Source organism: Triturus cristatus, chromosome 9 (assembly GCF_964204655.1).
Source record: "Triturus cristatus chromosome 9, aTriCri1.1, whole genome shotgun sequence".
NCBI lineage: Eukaryota > Metazoa > Chordata > Amphibia > Caudata > Salamandridae > Triturus > Triturus cristatus.
In genome coordinates, this window is record NC_140592.1 from 1,141,872,469 (window position 1) to 1,141,898,594 (window position 26,126).

A 26,126-nucleotide genomic window follows, 5' to 3' on the forward strand; every position below is an offset into this window, starting at 1 on the left:
GTACAGTGTTCAAGAAAAGATGTCAATTTAACGTGAAGATGTAAAATGGTGGTGTTCACCACTTAATTCGAATGTGACCACATAACATAGTGGTGCACATGGATTTTACATATGTTCTGTCCTCTGGTTCTCTTTTTGTGACTAACAGGTACGCGATGAGGACAAAGATCCAGTCTACTTGTACTTTGAAAATATGATGACATGCGCTCGAGTTCGAGCATATGAGCGCAAAACGAAAGAGCATCAGAAACATATGTCAGATCAGTGTACATGTGGCTCCAGTCAGTGTATTGCCAAGGTAAGTCTAATTTGTTGTGCCCTCTTCTGTTTGCCATAACATTTGTCTAACATGTAAACCTTTACATATTCCACATTTAGTTTTAACCATCTGTTGTGAAGTCACCTCTTGGATAGTTATCCCCCACTTGGTGCTGCTTGATGCTGTGGTAATTGATCTGAAAGTGTGCTGGGCCCTGCTATCCAGGCACGGGCATCTTTGGTCTACAACAGGGGAAAGAGGAAGAGCACAAGAGAAATCGCTATCGATCCATGATTCTGATTCTCAATCCGATCAGGACTCAGCTACTCTTGAGCCGGCACAGAAGCAGTGGACAGTGAGTACTTATACCCCAGATCCAAATCATCGGCTCAGAACAAAAAGACTGCTCACAGTTTGCGACTGCTAAAAAGCCATGGCGTGCACCTAAAAACTGATTCAAAAGCCCCGCCCTCCAGCTCGGCCCTGAAATTTCGGCCTGCAGCAGGGGCCTCCTCCTCCTTGACCTCTGGGTCTGTAGCGCCTTGATCTTTGGTCTATGCACCAAACAAAAACATTCCATTTCAGATCCGACCACAGCTCCAACTAAATCAAAGCTTCCCCCACAGAAATACTTTGTTGTCGGAACAAAAATTTCAAGAACGGCTCGACCTGAAGCAAAAACCGCTCCAAATTCAGCCTGGAACTAAAGGAATAGTGCTTCAACCAGTAAAACCTCACTCTTCTAAGAAGCTGTTATTTTTTGAAGAGGCTTTGGACATTCCTCTACAGCCTCTAAAGAAGAAGGATATTGCCACTACCCCATTGGACATCCCTATTCCACTTTCGCCTACCACTCATACACAACCCCTTCATCTACTACACAGCCTCACTCACCATAATTATCTGAGGCAGGTGACATGTCTCCTCACTCACCAATAGTAGAGGATGATGAGGATATTTCACGAAACTTACACCCAGGGGATGCTTGGGATGACTGATATTGAGCCACAAGAGATAGAGACCCTGGTCTATATCACACTACCATCACCACTTGATGATGCTTCTGCATATGAGGATTTAATATCACGGGCAGCAATTTTCCATTAGGTCTCCTTATGTAAAGATGCAGTGGAGGAGGATTTTCTTATGAAAACTTTATCTAATGCTCAAAGGGTGGGGGGGGCACAATGCTTACCACTCCTTGAAGGCATGATATGTCACTCAGCTGACATTTTTAAAGACCCTGTCAAAGCTAGAATCATAACCCCACACATTGACAAAGAATATAAGGCTGCACACTCAGATCCTACGTATATTAAAGGTCTGTTAACCCCAGACTCTATGCGGCCGTTTCAAGACCCAGTTCCGCAAAGAATTCTTACATCAGATGCTTCCCTAATAGGATGGGGTGCACATCTCCAGAAACTCAAAATTCAGGTTGTATGAGATTCCAAACACAAGGATCTGCATATCAATCACCTAGAGCTGCAAGCTGCTCACCAAGCAGTGAAAGCCTTCCTAACCCCACCTACAACAAAGTTGTCCTAATTCGAACAGACAATATTCCAGCTGTGTATTATCTACAAAAACAAGAGGGCCGCACTCTCTCCACTTGTATCAGCACAGAAAATATGGAGATTAGCAATACATTATAACATTCACCTTTAGCAGAATATGTCCCAGGGACAAGCAATCAAATTGTGGACTTTCTAAGCAGGATGCAACAACAAGACAACAAATGGAAACTCCTCCCCATAGTTCTTCTACTGTACTTAAAAAATGGAGGTTCCCGCAAATAGATCTGTTTGCATCAAAAGTATATGCAGAATGCCCAAACTTCGCAAGCAGGTATCCACACCACCAGTCCAATGGCAATAATCTATGGATCAGCTGGTCAGGAGTATTTGCATATGCTTTTCCTCCTCTCCCACTACTCCCATTAGTGGTGAGAAAATTAGTGTTGAGGAAACTCAGACAAACATCTTTTACAATGATACTTATAGTTCCAACTTGGGCTCGCCAACCATGGTTTTCAACACTGTTGGAGCTAACTCTAGTTCCTCACAAGAAGCTTCACCTGAACCTGGACCTTCTCACACACAAGCAAGGAACAGTAAGGTATCCAAATCCCAAGGAAATCTATCTTGCAATTTGGCTCCTGAAATCTTAGAATTTGGGTACTCAAATTTACCTCAAGAATGTATGGACATTCCTAAAGAGGCTTGCAAACCTACCACAAGGCACTGTTAGTGGCTAAGTGGAAAAGGTTTTTTCTGTCAGAAACAAAAGATCAACCCTCTTCATGCAAAAGTAAGAACATAAATTACTTATTGCATTTACAGTCCACAGGGTTGGCATACACTTATATACGATTACAACTTGCGGCTGTTGCTGCCTATTTGTAAAATAGACGGCACTTATCATTATTTAAAATCCCTGTTATTACAGCCTTTATGAGGGACTTAAATGAATAACTCCTTCTAGGCTTTCACCTGCACCAGCATGGATTTTGAACATTTTGTTAACAAGGCTCATGGGTCCTCCTTTTGAATCACCACATGCTTGTCAATTGCAATACTTATCATAGAAACTTGCCTTTTATTCTCTATTAGTTCACTTAGAAGAGTCCGTGAAATTCAGGCATTAACTCTTGATGAATCCTTCTTCCAACTAGACAGAGCAGTATTTAGAACAAATCCTAAGTTCCTACCAAAGGTAGTTTTAAATGTTCATATTAGTCAATCCATCGTCTTCCCTGTTTTGTTCCCGCAAACAGAATCTGGTGCTGAAAGGGCAATACACACTTCAGATGTCAAAAGGGCCCTAATGTATTAAAGAGATAGAACTAAATCTTTCAGGAAAACAAAGCAATTGTTTGTCTTCACACCTCCTTGTATGGGAAAAGCAGTTTATAAATCAGGGACTTCAAGATCAGGGCTCGAAAAATGTACTCGACCGCTCGCAAATGCGAGTGAATTTCTTGAAGGGTGAGCCAGTTTTCAGGCCTACTTGACCGGCCTGGCGAGTGCTATCTGCCACTGCAGTACCAGGTGAAGGCTCTAGTGGGCAGCAAGTACGACGGGAAAAGCACAGGCAATCAAGTGCACGCACCACCTAGCATAGCGGTGGTGGTGCGGTGCGTGGTGAAGGCTCTAGGGGGCAGCATGGTACGACGGGAAAATGCCGAAAAAGCTGAGGCAATCAAGTGCACGCACCACCTAACATAGTGGTGGTGGTGTGGTGCGCGGCCTATCGTTTATGTGGGTCCAAGGCCGGCAATCTTGTAGCGCGAAAGCTCTACCAATGATGGCCCTGGACTGATAACCCTGGACATTTTGGCCAGCCCCCGCGCTGTGCTGCTTAAAATGCAGCAGTGACTCAGCACGCCACCAGGCGCTCCCTTCACTGGAGTCGGGAGTGCAGGGCGATTTGGCTTGCAGTCTACACAGGAGAGGTGAGTTGCAGTTTTTTCCATTGCATATATATTGTATGTAGTTTTGTTGGTTACTTTTGCACTAATAGGAGGATCGAAATTGAATTTGTGTCTTAGAATGGAAATGGAAAATGCAGACAGTGAGATTTTCTTTAACGTGACCAGGTAGCCCCCGCTTTGCAGATTGCTTTGCTTTGCAATCTGCTTTGACCTCCAAGGTAGGTTTCTTTAACAGGTCTTGTTTTTTTAAGCGCAGATGTCAGACCTGGGCTTGACAACTATTCTTCTAATGTCAGTTCTAAATATGTGGTGCCTGACCCATGTCCGTGTCACGACAAGAGGTTTTTATTGTCGTGTTGGTGTAGCGGTTGTGTGATGGGGCACTAGAATTCTTTAGTGGGTGGAAGAAGCGCCTAGAGGGGAGGGTTTCTTTGCAGAAGGATGGAGGCGGATTGGAGACTGTCCCGAGATCTGAAGGCGGAATGGTTGAAACGATGTGTCCTCCAAATAGAGGTTTACATCTGAGGCCCTGACAAAAAGTGGATCAGGAATCCCGTTTCGAGGATTGCATTTGAGGGGCACATTTTGTTTGCATGGGATTTTCGCCCTCTTGATGTGGAGCAGTTAAAACGGGAGGGCGAAAATCCAGTCTGCACGACGGAAAACATGTAAATTTGTGGGCAAAGTACGTTCATTTACTTAGTCTAAGGTGCGGATTGTGCAGATTGTGTGACCGCTAATTACCACACCCCTGCAAACGGTAATGAGCAGGAGTGTAAATTGCACCCACATTTGTGACTCGTTTGTAATAGCGTCGCCGTCAATCTCTTGTATTTAGAGCCGGGAGAAAAAGAAATGCTGTAGGAGTTTCCCCCCAAAAAGTAAGTTTAGGCCTAGAGTTAGGCTTTATTGGGAGAGGGGGGAGTGAGCTTCACTAGTGACATCGTTGATGTTGTTTCCGTAAAGAGATGGTGCATGCAGGGAACCGCCTCAGCTGCGTTGCTAGAATCCACAGGGCAGACCCCAATGTCACATTAAAACTAGACTATTGGTTTTGTCAGTGCCTATTTCTGAATGCCAGGAGTACTTTTTGGAATGATTTGAAGGTTGTGTCCATCAGATCAGAGAGACCTGGTAGCTATTATTTTTGCTGCGTGCTGGTTATAGGGAGCAGGATTTTTTAATATGTGACAGTGAGTGTGCCTGACCGGAGACGTTTTAACTGCTATGTGCGTGCCTGCCTGCCTGGCTTAAGCCGTGTTGCAGCTGGCCCGCTGGTGATCCCATGCATCTGTGGTGGGTAAGTTGATTACACCCTTGCCTCTTTTTCTTTTGTTATTCTTGTTGGTGCATTGCTGTGATGTAAGTCCACCTTCATAGTAAGTTTATTTGTGAAGCGGAAATCCTGTCTTGGGAATTTGGAACAACTGGTGTGTCCTAGTCCAGTGCCAAAATGAAAGCTGTCCCATATGAGAGCAAACTGTTAAAATGGCACAAGTGCACCTACATCACTGAGGAGTAAGTGTATATTTGTGCAAGTATCTGAGGGCAGTCTGAGAGTGAGTTTTGTTGCAGAGTGTTCAGAAATTAGTTTTTGATCGTTTCGCTGACATAAAGGGCTGCAAATGCACAATTTGGCTCCATTGTTTTACTGTTTTTCTTGCTGAGACCCCCATGAATCATTATTGGGTGGTTTGAGCTTGCTCACTTGCATTGCCCACTGGCCAACAAATATACTGTAACCTGCCCCCCTAAACAAGCATAGTCTCGCCTTTGGGACCTTATAAGTATTTATGCAGCACAATATCCTTGGTGCAACCAACGTTTTCTTGGGTTGTTGGCACTGCAAATGTTTTGAAAAAAATTCATATGCGATCAATTTGTCGGTCGAGTGCATTGATGTTAGGTCGAGTAGAAAAGTCTACTCACTCGACCTGCAGGTCAAGTAAGATTTTTTAGATTTGTCAAGCCCTGAAGATGGATAGTTGAATGCATACAAACTTGTTATGCAAAAGCTGAAAGGCTTTTACCTGATTCTCCTAAAGTTCACAGTAAAATAGGAGCTTCCATGGCTTTTTGGGGAGGGAGTATTCTTATTGCTTATATTTGCAAAGCAGCAACATGATCCACTCCACACACTTTCACCAAACATTATTGTGCGAATGGCTTTGCACACCAACAAGCCAATGTTGGTCTAGCAGTCCTAAGAACTCTTTTTCAAGCAACTGCAACCCCCACGGGTTAACCACTGCCTAGGGAGAGGCACTGCTTTACAGTCTATGCAAAGCATTTGTATCTACAGCACACATGACTCAATTATGTTACTTACCTTGTAAGCATCTGTTCTTAGCATGTTGTCGCAGCCTGGGATCCTTAGGGTCGTATGTTGCTCTTTATGGTCCACCTCTCGAGACCACCACGGTCTGGTTTAGCACTACAGACTCAATGGAGAGATCAAGCGGGGGAAGGGAAGGATGGGAACAGCGGGGAGGGAGACCTGTAAAGAATAACACAAGATAAGGCACTGTGAACACACATATACAGAGGAACCTTTGTAGAACTATAGACCCCCCTATTCTCTGTACATGTACCTGTAAAGGAAAATTCTTCCACACTCTAGTCTGCAAACATTGGTTATCATGGCTTCAATCACATCTACAAATAAAACAACACGTTGGCACCTAGAGCGCACCACCACTTCGCCCTCTCCCTTATTCCTGGTGATAACACCTACCCAGGGATGTGCTGAGCGTGGCCTTACAGGGGTGCAGAGCTGACTTGCGAATACACGTTGTCCTGCAGTTAACAACACAAAGGAAGGCCCACGCTTGGGCGTTTACACCCACGGTGTGTGAACATAGAAATCCTTCAGAGCAAAATGAGTGGCCATGCAACTCAACAAGGTATAACGTATAACAAAGTGAATAGAGAACACAAAGTGTCTGATACTTCTCAGACCTTAAGCATAACGTGTTAATCCGTGATTTTCTTTTCTATGCAGAGATAGTTTCCTTATAACTAAAAGTCTTAACGGCCTCTCTTTGTCTTCCTTGCATGGAATTCCTAGAAAGATCCACAACAGAGCCTTTCACAAGAGGTTCACCTTAATGTAAAAACAGATCTAGTTAAATGCTGCGCGTTCATGCACTGTAACGCGTTTTTGTCTCAGAATAAGTACAAGGACATTGTCACAACCAGAGAGAACGCCACCAGGAAATAAGGAAGGCAGCCGCCTCCCTTCTGTAGCACCTTGAGCCCAGCACCCAGCCTGTATCCAAGAAAAATCAGGTGAAGTGATTCTGCTCTCCCGCAAGAATCCGGTAATGGATTCAACCAACGGGACAGCAGTAGCAAGAGTATCTATAGTCAAGGGTTGCCGCATCCGCTGAGCAACTAAGTAGTATTAGAATAAAGAGTTTTGGTGCACTGCGCACCCTTACCGGACCTCTACGACCATCAGCGACTCAGCGGCAAGAGTAACCGGCACCCGCTGCTTCCGCGCTGGCCGAGAAATACCTTCTTCCGGGTACGCGCTGACGTCATCAAAGCGGCCCCGCATTGCCTCCTGGGTAGTGTGGTCCCGATCACTTCCGAGGCTAGTTTGTTCCAGGATGTCTCTTCAGTGTGTTCACGCGTGACCCCTGACACATGTAGGGCTGTAAATTCTCATGCACCAACTCTCCTCCACCGAAACCCTGTGTAGGTGCAGTTTGATATACTTTATATACTTATATTACTGCATGGATATCACATTGCTCATATATATCATACTTACATTCTCACATACAGACGGCAAAACAATCTGAAGATGGCATCGATGACCATGCGCAGTATTATAAAGAGGAGGTGTCACACAGCCTTGTGACTCGAAGAAAACATCTTGGAAAAAAAACAACTTGTAATCATCTGAGCCCAGCACTAGATAATGGACGTATGCAGAGCATGTGAATGAGTCTACAGCATTACATGCCAAGAACAGATGTTTAGAGGGTAAGTAACATAATCCTTTTGTTTTGTTTAAGTGTACATAGAACAAGATCAGAATGTTGTTACTTACGGAGAGGTAAGCTAGAGGCTCAAGTTGGTTGACCCCTGGCCTCATGCTGTATGCTATGGTGGGGGAAACAAACATGTGAATGACACAATACAACAACAGATCTGTGGCTGCAGAGAACTGGCTGAAAGCTGCTATTAGTAAGTATTATATACGTATGTGTGTGTGTGTGTGTGTGTGTGTGTTTGTGTGTATATATATATATATATATATATATATATATATGTATGTTTATATATATATATATATATATTATCTACTGGCGATCGCCAGTAGATAGTTATAGTTAGGACCTTGTTTCCATAGAAAATCTGAAAATTCTATTTTGAATAACTTTGGCGCTGGTTGATGAATCCTCGCGAAATTTTCAAAACTAATGGGACGCTCCGCTCAGCTCCTACCCTGAAAGTCTCGGGGTGATTCGTCAAGCGGGGGCCGAGGAAAAAAAGGGGGTCCCAAAACGCGTTTTCCCCATGTTATTTTCCATAGGACCTTTAGTCGAAGGTACAGCCCGAATGGCTGAACAGAATTACTTGAAATCCTCAGGTCAGGCATGTGCCTTTTGCATATATGGAGTCAATCTGTACAGTAGTTCCTGACAAAATTGCAGTTAAAAGTACATAAATATCTATATGCGCGCATCGTGCGCGAGCGTAATTCTGATTGGTGGTTACATGTCAGTCAACATTCGAATCGGTCGAAATCAGGAAGTGTTGTCCGCCATTTTGTTTGTTTTGGGTGCGACACTGAAAAAGAGAGGTTGCGAACGTGAAAAGGGGGCAGGGTTTTTTTTAAATCGCGGGGTGCGCGCACGGTGCAAAACCTTAAAAAAAATATATATAATAATACATACATAACTTAGCATTTAAAAAACCGTACAAATTCACTTAAAAAACCATAGGTTTCACACACGTTATAGTTAGGAATTAGCATTTAAAAAACCTTGCAAATTCACTTAAAAAACCATAGGTTTCACACATGTTATAGTTAGGTGGACATTTCACTCGTAAAAAACCAATGAAATTCCCCCGTTATAGTTAGTTCAGATAACTATAACTCGCGCGACCGCCACTCTATCACAAGGATGATGTCATCAGTGATGTCATGAGTGATGCCACTGACCATGTCATGAGTGATGTAATATGTGACGTCATGAGCAGTGGATTGCGGGCGTGCGAGTTATAGTTATCTGAACTAACTATAACAGGGGAATTTCATTGTTTTTTTACAAGTGAAATGTCCACCTAACTATAACATGTGTGAAAACTATGGTTTTTTAAGTGAATATATATATATATATATATGTGTGTGTGCATATGAGCTGCAGATTACACACTTGTGCATAGATCGCCACCTGGTGTTGGGCCCGGATGTTTGCAGTTTGTTTTTCCTCTTGGAAAGTCTTTGGAAGTCACGAGGCCGGTGACTCCTCCTTTGGATCGTATTGCGCATGGGCTTCGGCTCCATCCTCAGATTGTTTTTTTCCGGCATCGGGCTCGGATGTGATCTTCGCGCTCCGGTTCCGAACAGCTTCCAGTTCGACGGTCGACGCGCAATCCTCACCTTAAACCGCGGTATTGTTTTGATCGGGATCTCCCCCACTCGACGCGCCTTCTCATCGGCACGGACCTTCAGTTCCAGTCGTCGACGGCGACCTTCGGGCCTCTCCAAGCTTCGGTCCTGGCTGTGGGTCCAAATTCCTCCACACCGATCTCCACGAGGTATGCAATCTCTGCCTCTCCCCTGAACACGAGGCTTGAGACTGTCCAGCGTGTAAGTCCTTCCGGTCCAAAAAGACTATTCGGGACCGAAGAGCCAGAAGAACTATGGCGCACTCCTCGATGACGATTCCGGACGACATCTTCGGAGAAGGCATCGACGCTCCAGAGAAGTACACCGAAGAGGGCCTCGTCAGTGCTTCCAAGGCCGACGACTCAGATGTGGAGGACATCACCCCGGCGCAGAGGGTCGGGAGTACTGATCCCCCCCCCCACCCCCCCACACCCCTGCCGGCACCGAAAAAGGATCCGGTCACGCCTTCGCCTCCGGGCCTAGGCAAGACCAAGGACACTGCTTCCAACACCCCACCATCGGGCCCGGTGAAGAAGCCAAGCAAGCCTTCCGGTGGCTCGGGCTCGAGTCAGCCTACTCCCGGTACCAATAAACACGCTTCGGTGCCGAAAAAGAAGCCGATCCCCATATCGACACCGAGCTCCGCACCGAAGCACTCTGGGTCGAAACCCAGTTCTTCGGCACCGACAACACCTTCGGTGCCGACCAAAGCACACGAGGCCACCGGCACCGACACTTGGAGGCCGAAATCCATCTCGGCGCCGACCAAGCGTCCGGAGGTTCCCAAACCAGGTTCCAAACAAAGAACCGGCATGGAAAAGCCTAAAAAGCCAATGGCCCCGATTCCTTCGGCGCCGACTGACAGACCAGCCTCACCGGACTTATTTACACCGGATCCCTTGCAGAAAACACTCACCAAGGATCCAAAAACTGGACATTTGACACTTTCTTCCAAAAAGAGACATTTGGAGAAGCCTGCTCCACCTCCGCCTCCAAAAAGGAAGGACTCTGCTACCTCCCCGTTCAGAATACCTTCCCCACCTCCTCCACCTTCTCCACCTCCACCCCCACCCCCGCCTTCTCCACCCCAACCTCATCGTTCTCCGCCCCTTCTCCACAAGATGATGATCACGGGGACCTATATGATGACATAGGAGATGTCCCCCAGGACCTACCCGCAGGGGACCCCACTCCTACAGGATCCCCAGACCCATGGGACGACTACAATATACCTGATATCCCCAACGTCCCACAAGATGACCTTTACCCCTCCAGTCCATCTCCACCAGAGGACTCATTGGGGTTCCACCACCTACTACAAAGGGCGGCACACTATCACGGGGTAGACTTACATACCGACCCCGTGGAGGAAGATTTCCTCCTCGACACGTTCGACACCACACATAGGTCTACCTCCATATTACCTATGCTTAAAGGAGTGGTAAAGCATGCGCCAGAGGTTTTTAAGGACCCAGTTAGAGCCAGGGTCATTAACCCGCGCATCGAGAAAGAATACAAAGCTGCCCCTACAGATCCCTCCTACATCAGAGGGCCAGCGCCACTAGACTCTCTAGTTGTATCCACTGCACGTAAAAGGGCAAATTCCCAGGCGTCAGGCGAAGCACCACCACCTGACAAAGAGTCAAAGCTACTGGATGCATCAGGGAAACGCACTGCGTCACAAGCAGCCAATATGTGGCGTGTCGCCAATACTCAAGCCCTATTGGCCAGATATGACAGGGCACATTATGACGAGTTAGAGAGCATAATGCACCACCTCCCTGAGAAATATAAAGCTAGGGCCAACAAACTAATTCAAGAGGGTAAGACTATCACAAACACCTCTATACGATGTGCCTTAGATGCAGCAGACACAGCTTCCAGGGCCATCAATACAAGCGTCCTCCTCCGTCGCCATGCTTGGCTGAGAATATCAGGGTTTAAACCGGAGGTATAAACCTCCATCATTAACCATCCCTTTGACCAGGAACATCTATTTGGCCCAAAGGTAGATGAGGCCCTAGAAAAAATGAAGAAAGATACGGATACGGCGAAGTCCATGGGAGCCTTAAAATGACACCCTCCTAGACGCTCCTTTCGCCGCTCTTCCTTTCGCAGTACATCTATAGGCTACTCCTCAGATACCGCGTCCACTTCGTACAAATCCCCCACTCAGTCCACCTTCACGAGGGGTTATCAAAGAGGCGGCTATAGGGGTAACAATAATAAAGTCAGAGGCAAAACAAACAATGCCCGCAAATAATTCAATCAGGCTACTGCCTAGAACAAATATCTACCCTCCCAAACATTCCACCCAGGCAGCGCCCAATGTCACAAGAACATCTAATACTCCTGAAGCAGGAGGTAGTCTCCCTCCTACAAAAACAGGCAATAGAACCCGTTCCTACCAACCAACAAAACATGGGAGTCTACTCCCTATATTTTCTCATACCAAAAAGGGACGAGACTCTGCGGCCCATCCTAGATCTCCGTCTCCCTAAACACGTACATACACTCCGACCATTTTCATATGGTAACGCTTCAGCAGGTACTTCCGCTCCTCTCCCGAAACGACTTTTTGACCACCCTAGATCTAAAAGACGCGTACTTTCACATTCCGGTGCAAAAAGCTCACCGCAAGTACCTCAGATTTGTAATGGACGGACAACACTTCCAATTCAAGGTGCTCCCGTTCGTAGTCACAACAGCGCCAAGGGTATTCACCAAGTGCCTAGCAGTGGTAGGAGCACATTTACGAAGACAACACATCCATGTCTTCCCATACTTAGACGACTGGCTAATAAAAGCTGGGCCGTACAATCAGGGTATTCAACACACATCTACCACCATTCAATTGCTCCACCAGCTGGGCTTCACAGTAAACCACCAGAAGTCCCATCTCCAACCATCCCACATAAAACAATACCTCGGTGCCACCATAGACACCTCAAGAGCACTAGCCTTCCCCAATCCGGCCAGGATTGCAAGCATTCAGGCTCTACGTGCAAAATTTGCACTACAGCACTCCCTTCCAGCTCGAGTGTTTATGCAACTAATAGGGAGGATGGCCTCTTGCATTTTCATAGTGCCTCACGCAAGACTCCAGATGCGTCCACTCCAAGAGTGCTTTGCGCGCCAATGGAACCAGGCCCAGGGGCAACTGACAGATCTGGTGTTGGTAGACGGTCGCACCCATCGCTCTCTGCAGTGGTGGAACACTACAAACCTTTCCAAAGGTCGACCGTTCCTGGACCCGGTTCCTCAAATAGTACTGACAACGGACGCATCGCTCTCAGGCTGGGGAGCTCATCTATTACATCTCACCACACAGGGCAAGTGGACACCTCAACAAAAGTTACTCCATATCAACCATCTGGAGTTACTAGCAATCTTCTTAGCCCTAAAATCTTTCCAAACTCAAATTTCAGGCAAGGCAGTCCTGATCCGAACAGACAACATGACAGCCATGTATTATATCCAAAAACAAGGCGGCACATACTCTCCACAGCTCTCTCACCTAGCACAGAGCATATGGAGATGGGTGATACCCCAGAAAATCTTTCTCCTAGCTCAGCATGTCCCAGGAGTCCAAAACACAGTGGCAGATCTGCTCAGCAGACAGACACAACAGATCCACGAGTGGGAGCTTCACCCGCAAGATCTTCACCCATACTTTCAAATGTGGGGGCATCCACAGATGGACCTCTTCGCCACCCACGAAAACGCCAAATGCCCAAGCTTCGCCGCCAGATACCCACACCCATTGTCCAAAGGAAATGCGATATGGATGAACTGGTCAGGCAAATTTGTGTATACTTTTCCGCCTCTCCCACTCATTCCACTAGTGGTGCGCAAACTACAACAACACTCCCTCACACTATTCCTAGTAGCTCCAACGTGGGCCAGACAACCGTGGTATACCACACTGCTGGAACTATCTGTAGTGCCACACCAAAAACTACACTTCTCTCCACACCTCTTAACCCAGAACCATGGAGAGATCAAACACCCGGACCCAGCGCAGCTCAACCTTGCGATCTGGCTCCTGAAATCTTAGAATTCGGGTACCTAAATCTTCCCCCTGACTGTATGAACGTCATCAGAGAAGCTAGAAGACCTACCACTAGAGCGTGCTACGCCGCCAAGTGGAAAAGTTTTGTTGTTTATTGCCATAACACCATCAATCCTCTGGACGTGTCCATTCAACACATAATAGGCTACTTACTCCACCTACAAAGTTGCAATCTAGCCTATACGTCCATTAGACTACACCTCGCAGCTATTGCAGCTTACCTACAAAACAGGCAACATCTCTCACTCTTCAGAGTACCTGCCATTAAAGCCTTCATGGAAGGCCTTAAAAGAATAATTCTCCCCAGAGTGCCACCCTCCCCTGTGTGGAACTTAAATATCGTTCTCACAAGACTAATGGGGCTTCCCTTCGAACCTCTCCATAAATGCGAACTTCAGTTCCTAACATGGAAAACCGCTTTTCTTGTAGCCATCACTTCCCTTAGAAGGGTCAGTGAGATACAAGCACTTACCATCCAAGAACCCTTTCTCCAAATGCACCATAACAAAGTTGTTCTCCGTACCATCCCAAAATTCCTCCCTAAAGTCATTTCTCCCTTTCACCTAAACCAAACAGTAGAACTACCAGTATTTTTCTCGCAACCACAGACCGTTGCAGAAAGGGCTCTTCACACACTGGATGTGAAACGAGCCTTACACTTCTACATTCAGAGAACACCACCTTTCCGTAAGACCAAACAACTGTTTGTTTCTTTCTCTCCACCACACAAAGGTAACCCCATCTCATAATCGGGGATAGCTAGGTGGATTGTAAAATGCATTCAAATCTGCTACCATAAAGCAAAGCGAACGCTATCCATTCCCCCGAAAGCCCATTCTACACGAAAAATAGGGGCTTCCATGGCATTCTTAGGGAACATCCCATTAGATGATATCTGCAAAGCAGCTACATGGTCAACACCGCACACTTTCACCAAACACTATTGTGTAGATGTGAAAATTAAGCAACAAGCTAGTGTGGGCCAGGCTGTACTCAAAACATTTTTTCAAACCATTGCAACAGATACGGGTAGTCGCCGCTAACGGTGGGTACTGCTATATAATCTATGCACAAGTGTGTAATCTGCAGCTCATATGCCTCGAACGGAATATGCTACTTACCAGTATGCATCTGTTCTTGGCATGTAGAGCTGCAGATCTACACACGCCCACCCGCCTCCCCGGCTACCTTTACCTGTTCCAGTTTATCTTATTTAGATAGCACACTCATGGGCATCTTCACTGTTACTACTACGCTCCATCTTTCCCTGCTGGCGAAAAACAATCTGAGGATGGAGCCGAAGCCCATGCGCAGTACGATCCAAAGGAGGAGTCACCGACCTCGTGACTTCCAAAGACTTTACAAGAGGAAAAACAAACTGCAAACATCTGGGCCCAACACCAGATGGAGATCTATGCACAAGTGTGTAGATCTGCAGCTCTACATGCCAAGAACATAAGCATACTGGTAAGTAGCATATTCCATATATATATATGTATGTATGTTCGAGGCATGTTTGCTGTAGATACACATGCTGTGCATACATCCACCATCTATTGTTAGGCTCAGATGGTGAAAAGTTGTTCTTCGAATAAGTTGTTCAAGTCACTAGGTTGTGTGACTCCTGTTGGATGTAACCTCTCGTGCACAGGTTCAAGATCCTTTACGGCTCCCTTCAGTTCGCTATCGGATACTTCAAATCAACAGTATTGTCTTGATCGCGTAGTTACTCTTGCATTCTGAGCAAATATATATTTGTGCGTCAGGTTCTTTGACTCGCTTCCAATCCTATAGGCCACGCCCTGTTGGACCTCTTCTACTTCAACTGAATTTTCAGAGAATGAAGTGCTGATGGAATGCACTCCGTTACGTTTCTGTCCAAAGTGCCACTCGAAATGTCCTCACACTGACCAACAATCAGTTTGCAATTTATGCCTCTCGTCCAATCATCAAGAGGATACCTGGGAGGCCTGCAATTTAGGTCCAAAAGCACTTCGAGACCGATGTGCCCGTTGCCAAGAAATGTTTCGTAGACAAGCAAAGGACTCACTGGACATCTTCACTCGACAGGAGGAAGAAGAGGAGGCATCGGCAGTCCAAGAGGAATGATTGCCCATCCATTATTCCGGTTCTGACATAGAACAAGATTCAGCCAGTTTTGAGTCTGCTCAGAAACATCAGACCGTGAGTTTAACTGTCCCGATCCTAAAAAATCAAATATGTTCAATGAGATAAAACTGCTTACGGTCCACCACTGCAAAAGAGCCATGGCGCGCACCTACATACAGCTTTGGATGCCCCACCCTCAGGTTTAGCACCGACATTTTAGGGGGTCTCCATTACCTCAATGTCTGATTCGGCAACAGGTCACCGGTTCTGAAAGACAAAATTCATAGTACTTTGGGTCTGACCACACCGGCACTGAAACATTCTTCAGTTCTGAAATGCTACACATTCAGACCGAAAACTCCACCTAAAACAATCCTCAATGTTATGACGGAACGGCTCGATCTAAAGCAAAAAACATTGCAAATTCAACCCGTAACTAAGAAAATAATTCTTTAGCCAGCAAAGCCTCAGTCCTCTAAAAGACAATTAGCTTTCAAAGAGACTATAGACATTCCTTTACAACCTCTCAAGAAGAACAAGCATTTGCAATGCAATAGGTCTCGCATTTACGCAAGTTTGAGCTATTGACATTGCAAATGACAATGCCTTTTATCTTTTTTTTCGTTTTTAAAACATAATTAAAAGGCATTGTCATTTACAATGCCAATAGCTTAAACTCGTGTAAATGCGAGACCTTTATCAGGGCTGTAAATAACATAATAAAAGACACAGCCAAGACACCCACCACTGACACATTTAAATGCCTACACTATTTGCGCTCTGATCTAATTGAGTATGTTACTAGTGTCTGATATTTCGTAGGGTTTAAACTGTGATGCTGACGTTGCCACCTGATATTGTGGAGTCTGTGCAGCACGTGCATGAACACATTGAATTACACCTAACTAAGATACAATTTAAAGCATTGATCTGTACTCATGTGCAGCTTACTCGAATTCTACTGGTGCAACTTTTAAAAAGTAGACTGCACATAAACTGTGTTCTGTATTTGGCAAGGACAAAGTGCCTCTCACCCTCAACACACTTAGGTGTTACAAAAATAAATCTTATTTTTCTCTGCAGTCTGATATTTAATTTGAGAAATATTTGCAAAATATATAGCTTACTTTTGGACTGGAAGATTAATCACACCCGTATTAAGAGACGAAAGGCTTGCAATTACATAAATGACTAATTGTTACCACCAGCTAATTAGCATGCATTTCTCACATTTATCTGGTAAAATAAATTATTGCAAATCCTGTCTTTGAATTTTACTTGCAAGCTGAATTAAAGGAGTTAAAAGGGTTTCCCGGGTTGGGATGAGACAGGCCAAGATCATCTCCTGTGCCCTGTAAAAAGTTCCCTATAAAACTCTCCCTAGTCAAGAAAAGCACCATATATGTTTATGGTGCAATGGTGAAAAGCGATTCAGATCTTTGTTTTGCAAGAGCTTTGAGAAGTAATCAACAGTCTGACAGGGTACAAATAATGTACAGTAATGCTGGCCCTGAATAATTACCAGGGGCTGAGATTAAATGAGGCATTCCACCCATCACTTGTTTATATTTCATTACATGTTCAAGGGCATTATAGCACAGCACTGATATGGGGCACTGTCTAAGTCTATGCGTGTTACTATATCCGGTGTTGCTCTGCGTTTCACTTTCACTACTTTTCAGCAGGTACACAACAATTCACATGCTTGTGCTTCAGGGTTGCAGCCTGAGGAACACATTAATGTGAATAAGGTTTTTTTTGGGGGGGGGGAAGGGGGAGTTTTATATAGAGCAAAGTAGACCTGAAGGTATCAGAGCGCTTTACATGAGCACCATTTGCGTTACAGCTGGACACATTCATTTTTCTTTAGGCTCAGGAAGATTAGGGGCATATTAACAAGCCAGGCGCTAAAATTATTGCCGCTTTAGCGGCAGAAAACTGCCGCTAAAACGGCGATAATGGGCTTGATAATATGCCGCAGAGGATTCCAATTGAAGCCCATGTTAAATGTGAAGGACGTCTAACATGGGCTTCTATTGGAATTCCATAGAGCATATTATCAAGCCCATTATCGCCGTTTTAGCGGCAGTTTTCTGCCGCTAAAGCGACGATAATTTTATCGCCTGGCTTGTTAATATGCCCCTAAGTGAGTTGGCCAGAATTATAGGATGCTGAGCGTCCCTGCCAAGACTCGAACCAGCTTCCCCAGCAATGAGATCCACTTCTCTAGCAGTTAGGTCACATCCACTCTTATCAAGTGGAGATGCATGGTTGAATGAAGGTATCTTATCCGGAACAGATCTGAGTTTTGAGTGTTATCGTCTAATGTGACCGGAGTGTTCAACTTTAATACACCGTTTCCCTGTATCTGCTATTAAAAACATACAACCTCTAAACCCCAATTGGTCTTTAAATCTCTATGTCTGTTAATCAGTGTCATAAGTGTTATATACTTAAAATGTACTTCTGCTATAAAATAATGTAAAAGGTTCTTTGACATTTGAAACCTACCCACCACGCAGCCATATTGTTCATTCATCACATGAGTAACATTCAGGAGTCTCCCTTCCTGCCCATGGTCATTCTTTCATTAGGAACGTTGGCACTCATGTACCTCCACCTTCTAATAAAGTCAAAATACCCTCCACTTCAAAACTTTCCCCGACCTAGTGCAGTTTTCTGCCCCTGAAACGGATCAAGTTCCCGGTGTTGACGCTTAGTGCAACCTCCTTTCCCACAATCCGAAAATGACACTGACAGAAAATACTTAGCCCAGCCCACCTTGAAGAACGTTTGTGTTGTTTTTTTCGCAGTTTTACATAGCGCGAACTCGATACGCAAGTATTGGAGCACTTCACGAGAACCAGTTTCAATACACATGGTCACATTGATCCATCTTTTTAATGCACGGTGACTGTCTTCGCGTGATTAGGCCTGAAAATAAAACATTTGTATCTCTTTTGCTCCAAAAGAGCCTTTCAGGTCAAAAGGAGGAACAGACCTGGAACGCCATTAACGTGAATTAAAAACCGTATAGTTTATGGACTACCGCCTAAAAATAATGAAGAGTTTAAAGTGTATCGAAAGAAAAACGTTTAAAAATAAACTCATTTTGTTAAGTTCAATGTCCTAAAGCTGCAGTAAACAACCCAATAATTTCATACCATTACTACAATTAACATTCATCCACAGTTTCAATTTTAAAAACCAACGAGCTCTTAGCAGAAAAGAGGTTAAAAAATAAAAAGCTGCCCGAACCTTGGTAAAGTTAAGAGTAATCTTAACATACCAAAAACACACAACTCGTAGTAAAATTCAAAATAAGTGCAGCACATTTAACGCAACTACTTTCCCCTCTCCCGTAGCGCTTTCAGACTTCAACCCGATTCCCCCTACCCGCCGCCATAACACCCCCAAGCAAAACAGCGTGCAAACCCGAACCGCGACTTTATAGTTTTCGGAAGTGCTCTGCTTGGGGGCGGCGAGTGGCCCAGCACCCCCATTGGCCAATGAAAAACGACACCACTTCTCACAGGTGCGCTGTACTCTACAGCCTCCTGAGGTGTAATTTGAAGTTGAGCAGGCTTTGGGGATGGTGACAGCCATCAGTATTTATTTTATAGCTAAATGTTTTGTAAACGAGCTGACATCTGCCGATAGCTTTCCTTATCGGACATGTAAAGCAGTTAAAGGCTGGAAGAGCTGGTCTGATCCTATCAGAATTTAATAGCACATCAGTTTCAGCCAGGAATAGCTTAGAGTAATTCCCCGTCACCACAGTCGTTCTTCAATTTTTATCAGACTAAACTTTCTAAACTATATTTACACTGCTACAAGTGGATATGAAGTTCTAGAACACAGAGCGCTATAAATAACAAGCCCATTATCGCCGTTTTAGCGGCAGTTTTCTGCCGCTAAAGCGGCGATAATTTTATTGCCTGGCTTGTAAATATGCCCCCTTGTTCTTTGTGTGACGCTTGCATTTTTCACAAACCATATTACTTCGGAGATTCAACATTGATGTCAGCACCCCTATTCCGAAAATCGTTCCAGCGCAACTGCTAAAAGCACGTTTGACCGTTGTTGTGGCCGTCGAATATTAGAATGTTGTGACATTATGACATGTTCATGACGCTAAAGAAAACGTCATGAACATGGCTGAACAAACTACTCAATGCAACAACCGTTAATGCGGTTGTTTTCATTTTTATCTACGTAATAACCGATGACTAGAAATACAGCGGCGCGGCGCCAGAGACTGAAGGAAACTCGCTCTGCTACTTTGCGAGTAATCACGGACAAAAGCTCAGCCCAAGTCTGCTGAAAACCTTTACTGTGGTAGGAGGAAAAGGAAAACACCCCACCCACATGAAAATAAATATTCGCAGTCTGCCAAAAACCAACGGGAAGTTGGAAACACTAGTTCACATGACCAGGGATCGGAGCCCGTCCTCGCTCCTCAGCAGATTCTTTGGGTTGATTCATAACACGAAGAAAGTTATTCTAAAACCTGGAAGAAAATTAGCCACGTCAGTGTGTCTATACGCGCGACCATTTTGTGAGGTTGAAAAGTACGGGTTACAACATAACAGAACCAATCTAGGGAAAATAACGGTTTAAAACACAAGCCCTGCAGGTGTGTATAGAGGGAAGCGAGTTGACACGCCATGATGGTTTCTGGTCAGAGGGAGGAGGAGGAGAGCTGTGGGGAGGAGTGAACAGTTAAGGATGAGGGCGAGGGTCACAAACGAAGAGTGGCTTACAGTTTCAAACAAAGCTCTCAAGATTCCAGGTTCCACGCGTGAGTAGCTCGTACAAAGTAGGGGGTGCAATCTGGATTTGACGCTCTGTTGAGCCCGATATAAAATGTGTACTACATAAACCAGAATGAAAAGACAAGCATTGGCCGCACGCGCGCCTCGCGCTTTAAGTTTAATAAAAAAAAAAAGACAAGCCCGGCGGAGCGTGGCGCGCGCGCGCGCGCGCTTGGGGGCGGGGGAGCGGACCCTTTGAAGTGCTCCCAAAAGGCGGATTGCATGGCGGCACGATGCGCGTGATTGTGCGCGTGCTAGCAAGGCAATCCGCTTTTTGGGAGCACTTTTCAAACCCGCTCTCTATAGTCTCGCCTTGCGATCGCTTACGCGATAGCAAGGCGAGACCTAAAAAGGACATTGCTACTTGCCCTTTGCACATTCCCATACCTACCTCACCAAACCCGCCAAAAACACCCTAAGCAGCCACTCCACCACCTGATTCACCACAAGATTCTGAGGCAGGCAACATGTCTCCTCATTCACCCATTATAGATGAGTATAATAACATTCCAGATGACACAAATCCTGGGGATGCTTGGAATGCTTATGACCTAGAGCCACAAAGGGATACAGACCTGTAGAAAGCTGGCTCTGTATATACTATACCAAGATGAGGTATAGAGGTAAAAGTAGATAGCCCCTTACTCTCTCTTTGTGGTATTGTGGGCGAGCAGTAAGGCTTTATAAGAGGGTAGTGTTTGTTGTACAAACTCAATCAGCAAATTATGTCACACACTCAAAGACTTAACTCAGACCAATTTGATTTGTATAAAAATATTATATTCGAGGCATGTGAGCTGTAGATCAAATGCTTTGCATACTCCTGCCATCTAGTGTTGGGTCCGGATGTTTGCAAGTTGTTTTTCTTCGAAGAAGTCTTTTTAGTCACGAGATAGGTGACTCCTCCATTCGGTTATAGTGCGCATGGGCATCGACTCCATTGTTAGATTGTTCTTTTCCGCCATCAGGTTCGGACGTGAATTGTGGCGCTATAGTTCGACACCGTTTTCTCGGGTTCCCCTCGGTGCGCAATCCACTACCCTTGACGGTATTGTTATTGGATTGTGTTTCCCATTCTTTGCGTATCGTATCGACTTAGAAATCTTCAATCGGAAACTTTGTGGAAGGCCGTTGGGCCTAGCCGCGTTGAGTCAGCTCGCAGTTGATGGAACGGACTCCATTTAAATTCTGTTCTGGGTATCGTGCCAAGTATCCGCGCACCGACTTGCATGATGTGTGCAACTTGTGTCTGTCCCTGGAACACAACGAACAGGACTGCGATGCGTGCCAATCTTTCAGATCCAAGAAGACGCTCTGTGACCGTCAGGCTCGACGTCACGAAATGCACCAGCAATATAGCGGCTCGGCTCCATATCTCTTCGGAGAAGATTCCGACCACAAGGTCTTCGACGCACAAGGAGCCGAGGAAGAAGAACACATCTCCGTGTCCGTTGCCGATTCTGACTTGGAAGAAGATGTTCCACAGGGTCAGCGTACCAGGAGTACTGATACTCCCTTGCCCCAAACAATGCTCAAGAAAAAGGCTCTGATCCCTCCTCTGCCTTCGGGCTAATGTCGGCACCAAGAGCATGTTTCAAACGCCCGCCTTTGGGCTCGGCACCGACACACATACCAAACCGAAATATATGCTGAAATCCAAACATGCCCCAAAACCTAAATCTTTGGATCCGAGCATCTCGGCACCGAAAATTCTGGCACCAAAAGACAAAACATATCCTCCTTCATCCAAGCAGCCTCGTTTCGACGTCCCGTCTTCCAACATGTACCCTAAACAGAAATAACTTGTTGTTAATCCCAAAACTGGAGACATTCATGCAAAACTGCCAGTTTGATACAGGCCAGAAACTGAGGAAGCTTACCACATTCCCCTTAAAAAAAAAAGATGTAGGTACTAATCTATCTCCTCCTCTTCTTATACCTCCTACCCCACTTGACCCCAATTTGCTGATAACACCTACAAATTCACCACAACCACAGTCACCTGACCACCAGGATGATAGGGATGGGGCGCTCCAGATGACAATTGTCCTGATCCATGGACTGATTACAATACAAATACTAACACTGCTAATGACCCAGATCTACACCCTTCAAAACCCTCTCCACCTGACGACAGTGTACGGTACATAGAGTTAATAAATAGGGCTGGTCAATATCACGGGGTTCAGCTTCACAAAGAGGCTCTTGAAGAGTAGTTTCTCTTTGAGACTAAAAGTTCTTCTCAATGAGCAACTCATACACTGCTCATGCTTAAGGGTAAGCTTAAACACGCAAACAACATTTTTAAGGGCCCGGTGTGTGCAAGAATTCTGACACCAAGAGTAGATAAGAAATATAAACCTGCACCTACAGAACCCGTTTACATCAAGGGTCAAGTTCCCTTAGCCTCCCTAGTGGTTTCTAACGCTCGCAAAAGGGCAAACTCACAAACAGGAGATGCCCCTCCTCCTGACAAGGAATCCAAACTCATAGATGCCTGTGGCAAAAGAGTAGCTGCGCAGGCAGCCAATCATTGGCGTATTGCCAGCACCCAGGCTCTTTTAGCGAGATACGACAGGGCTCACTATGATGAATTGGATCAATTGCTACAGTTCTTGCCAGATGAATACAAAATTAATGTAATTTTTTTTTACATTTTAGTGATTTGTCGAGCGCGTAGCTACCCGAGGGCTTCCCAGCGCTAAGAAAACGATTCTGAGAGAAGGCTAGAGGAATGTTCATAGTACTGATTTAAAAGCAATGTTTTAATCGACTTCCGAAATGGTGCTTCCTTTATCAGGAGTCGTGATTTGCGTGCAATGAGTTCCACAACGTGGGTGAAGGATCTGCCTCCCCACCTGGTCTCCTGATTCTCGTAGTTTTTATCAGTCGTTCGGAGCCAGATCTCGGGCTCCTGTTTGGGACATGGAGGGTCAACAGGTTTCTGACTTTACTTGGGCTCATGTTGTTTAGAGCTCTGTGAGTCTTGCAAAGAGCCTTGAATTTGATTCTGGCTTCCACCAGGAGCCATTGGAGTGCTTTGAGATTCTTCCTAGCTGGCTTCTGGCTTAGGACCTTACACAGCAGCCTTGCTGCTGCGTTCTGGACCACCTGGAGTCTATTAATCACGTATTGTGGAAAAGTGAGTTTCCGTAGTCCAGCCTTGATGTGACCAGGGAGTGGACTACTGTCTTTCGAAGCTGTATGGGAATGCGCTCCAAGATTTTGCAGAGCATTCTAAGTAGTCCGAAACATGTGCTTACTAGTTTCTTGGCTTGTGTGACCATTGTTTGTCGAGCCAGAAACCCAGATTTTTTATAGACTCCTTCGGCGTGGGATTGCTGCCAAGGCAGTTGGGCCAATTGATTAAAGGCCTGCGGACTGCCTTGTTCCCGAGAACCATCGTCTTTGTTTTATCCCCGTTCAATTTTGGGCAGCTGTTTGTCATCCAGCCCACCACCCTGTCCATACAGGGAGCTAAACTATCGGAGTCCCTATTGGCTCTAGGTTCTAGGGAAATCACCAACAGGGTGCCATCAGAGTAGGATGTCATGGAGACATCAAACACTTGCGCTATCTGTGCTAGTAGTTTCATGTAGACATTAAACAGTGTGGGACTCAGCGAGGAGCCCTGAGGCACCCCGCCGGTCAGAGCCATCGTACTGGACAGGAGATTGTTTTTTGTGACTTGGAAAGTTCTCCCTTCCAAGAACGAAGCCAGCCACTGTATAGTGTTCCCTTGAACACCAATGTCCCTCAGACTGTTTGGCAGAATGTGGTGGTCCACCTTTCGAATGCTGTGCTTAAGTCAAGGAGTAATATGGCGGCTGAGCTTCCCTGGTCCAGAATAAGTTTAAGTTCCTCTGCCCCTGTTAATAGTGCTGATTCTGTGCTGCTTGCAAAATCCCATCTGCGTAGGGTGACGGCATTGGTTTGTTTCCAGGAACTCTATCAGCACTCCATTTACTAAGGCGCATGACTTAATTCAGGAAGGGAAACTCATTTCCAACACTTCTATTAGGTGCACTTTAGACGCAGCTGACACTTCTGCTTGCTCTGTTTACACCAGTGTTCTTTTAAGAAGGCACACCTGTAGGAAAGTGGGTTTCTGTTGCAGTAACCCCCCCCCCACTTTTTCACTTTTTGCCGGACTACTGATGCACTTTTTCTTGGTGTGCACTAGGTCCCTGCCAATCCCTGGGCCTGTGTTCTTTCCCCAAAACTAACCCAATTGGCATCTCTGTCCACAGGTCAGCCCCTGGTAAATGGTACCACAGGTACCCAGGGCACTGTGACCAGGGAAGACCTCTAAGGGCTGCAGCACTCATTGTGCCACCCTTAGAGGCCCTGTACCTTTACACACACACACACACTGCCTTTGCAGGCTGCGTGTTTTGGTGCAGAGCAAAGTAAAGAGTCGACATGGCACACATTCCTGTGTGCCATGCCTACAACCCACTGCCCTAGCATAGATCAGTCACCCCTCTAGCTGGGTGCCCTATGCCAGTGGTGAGGGTACAGGTGCATGAGCCCTGTACCCCTACAGTGTCGAAGTCCATTCTTAGGCATTGTAAGTGCAGTTCTGCCATTAAGAGTATATGGTGCTGGGAGCTAGTCATTACGAACTCCACAGCACCATAACGGCTACACTGAAAACTGAGAAGTTTGGTATCAAACTTCTCAGCCCATTAAACCCGCACTGGTGCCAGTGTGGGATTTAATGGAAAATGCACACAGAGGGCATCTCAGAGATGCCCCCTGAAAAACGACCAGCCTCTGGTGGGTTCCCTGACTGGTACACACCAGCCTGCCACCACAAGACATATATCTGGACCCCTAAGGTGGGAGCCTACGCCCCCTGAGCCCAGAAACAAAGCCTTTCCTGGGCGGAGGTGTTCACACCTCCCACAGGCCAGGAAGAGCCATCTGTGGCAGGGGAGCTTCAAAGGCCTGGCAGCCTTTGTAATGCGACCCCCAGCCTCTCCTGCTATCAGAAGCAGGCCCCCTTCCTGTCTCCCCTCCCTTTCGGCGGGACGACGGGCAGAAAAAACTAGCCAGCCCAGGAGGTGTGCCCACCTCTGCCAACTCCACCCCTCAGGTGGTGGGAGGCGAGGTGAAGCCCACTCTCCAGTGTTCGCCATCTGGCAGATGGCAGGCACTCCCCAATCAGGACAAGGGATTGTGCTCACTCCCCCACGTGGGGTGAGCACACCAAGGGTGTAGTCACCCTAAGGTCAGTAGCTCATTGGCTACTGACCTCAAGACCCCTAAAACGCCCCCTAAATAGAGTATTTAGGGGGCAGCCCTGAACTAAGAAGGCAGATCCAGCAACAACAAGAAAAGAAGAAGGACTGAAGAGCCGTGCAGAGCTAACAAGAGGACGACACCCACTGACTTGGCTCCAACCCTACAGGCTTGTTTCACCCGAACCCGGCCCGAGATTGAGTGGAAAAACACCACGAGGCGGTCCCCCGGCGATCCTGACCCGAGATCCGGCGACCCCTTACCTGCCTCAAATCCCCAGACGACGCCTGCAGCCTCAATCCAGAGGACCCCACTCTACCGCGACCAGAGCGGATGAGAAAATGCGACGTCCAAAGGCACCCCTGCACCCGACGCCCAACGGCCTTGTGTGCCCAAACCAACAGTGCGTAACCAACCCTCAACATCCCAACTTACCCCTCGAAGTGGTGGTCGCACCCAGGAGATCCTCGTCCCCGATCCTGCAGTGTTTCTTTGTCCCGGAGGTTCTCCATTGAAAAGAACAGGGCACCCTACCTCAAAACAGCACCCTGCACCCTGCTGCCCTAGTG

The 26,126-nt window shown here is 46.2% G+C and overlaps 1 protein-coding gene across 5 annotated transcripts in view; it reads left to right on the plus strand.

Annotated features, from left to right (window-relative positions):
• Window positions 1–26,126, plus strand: part of MGA (MAX dimerization protein MGA) — a 1,048,942-nt gene that overhangs the window by 516,364 nt on the left and 506,452 nt on the right. For all 5 annotated transcript variants that reach the window (XM_085627074.1, XM_085627072.1, XM_085627075.1 and 2 more), the window contains exon 11: window positions 149–298. In XM_085627074.1, coding sequence (XP_085483200.1) covers window positions 149–298 — 150 coding nt within the window. The remainder of the gene's footprint in view (window positions 1–148; window positions 299–26,126) is intronic.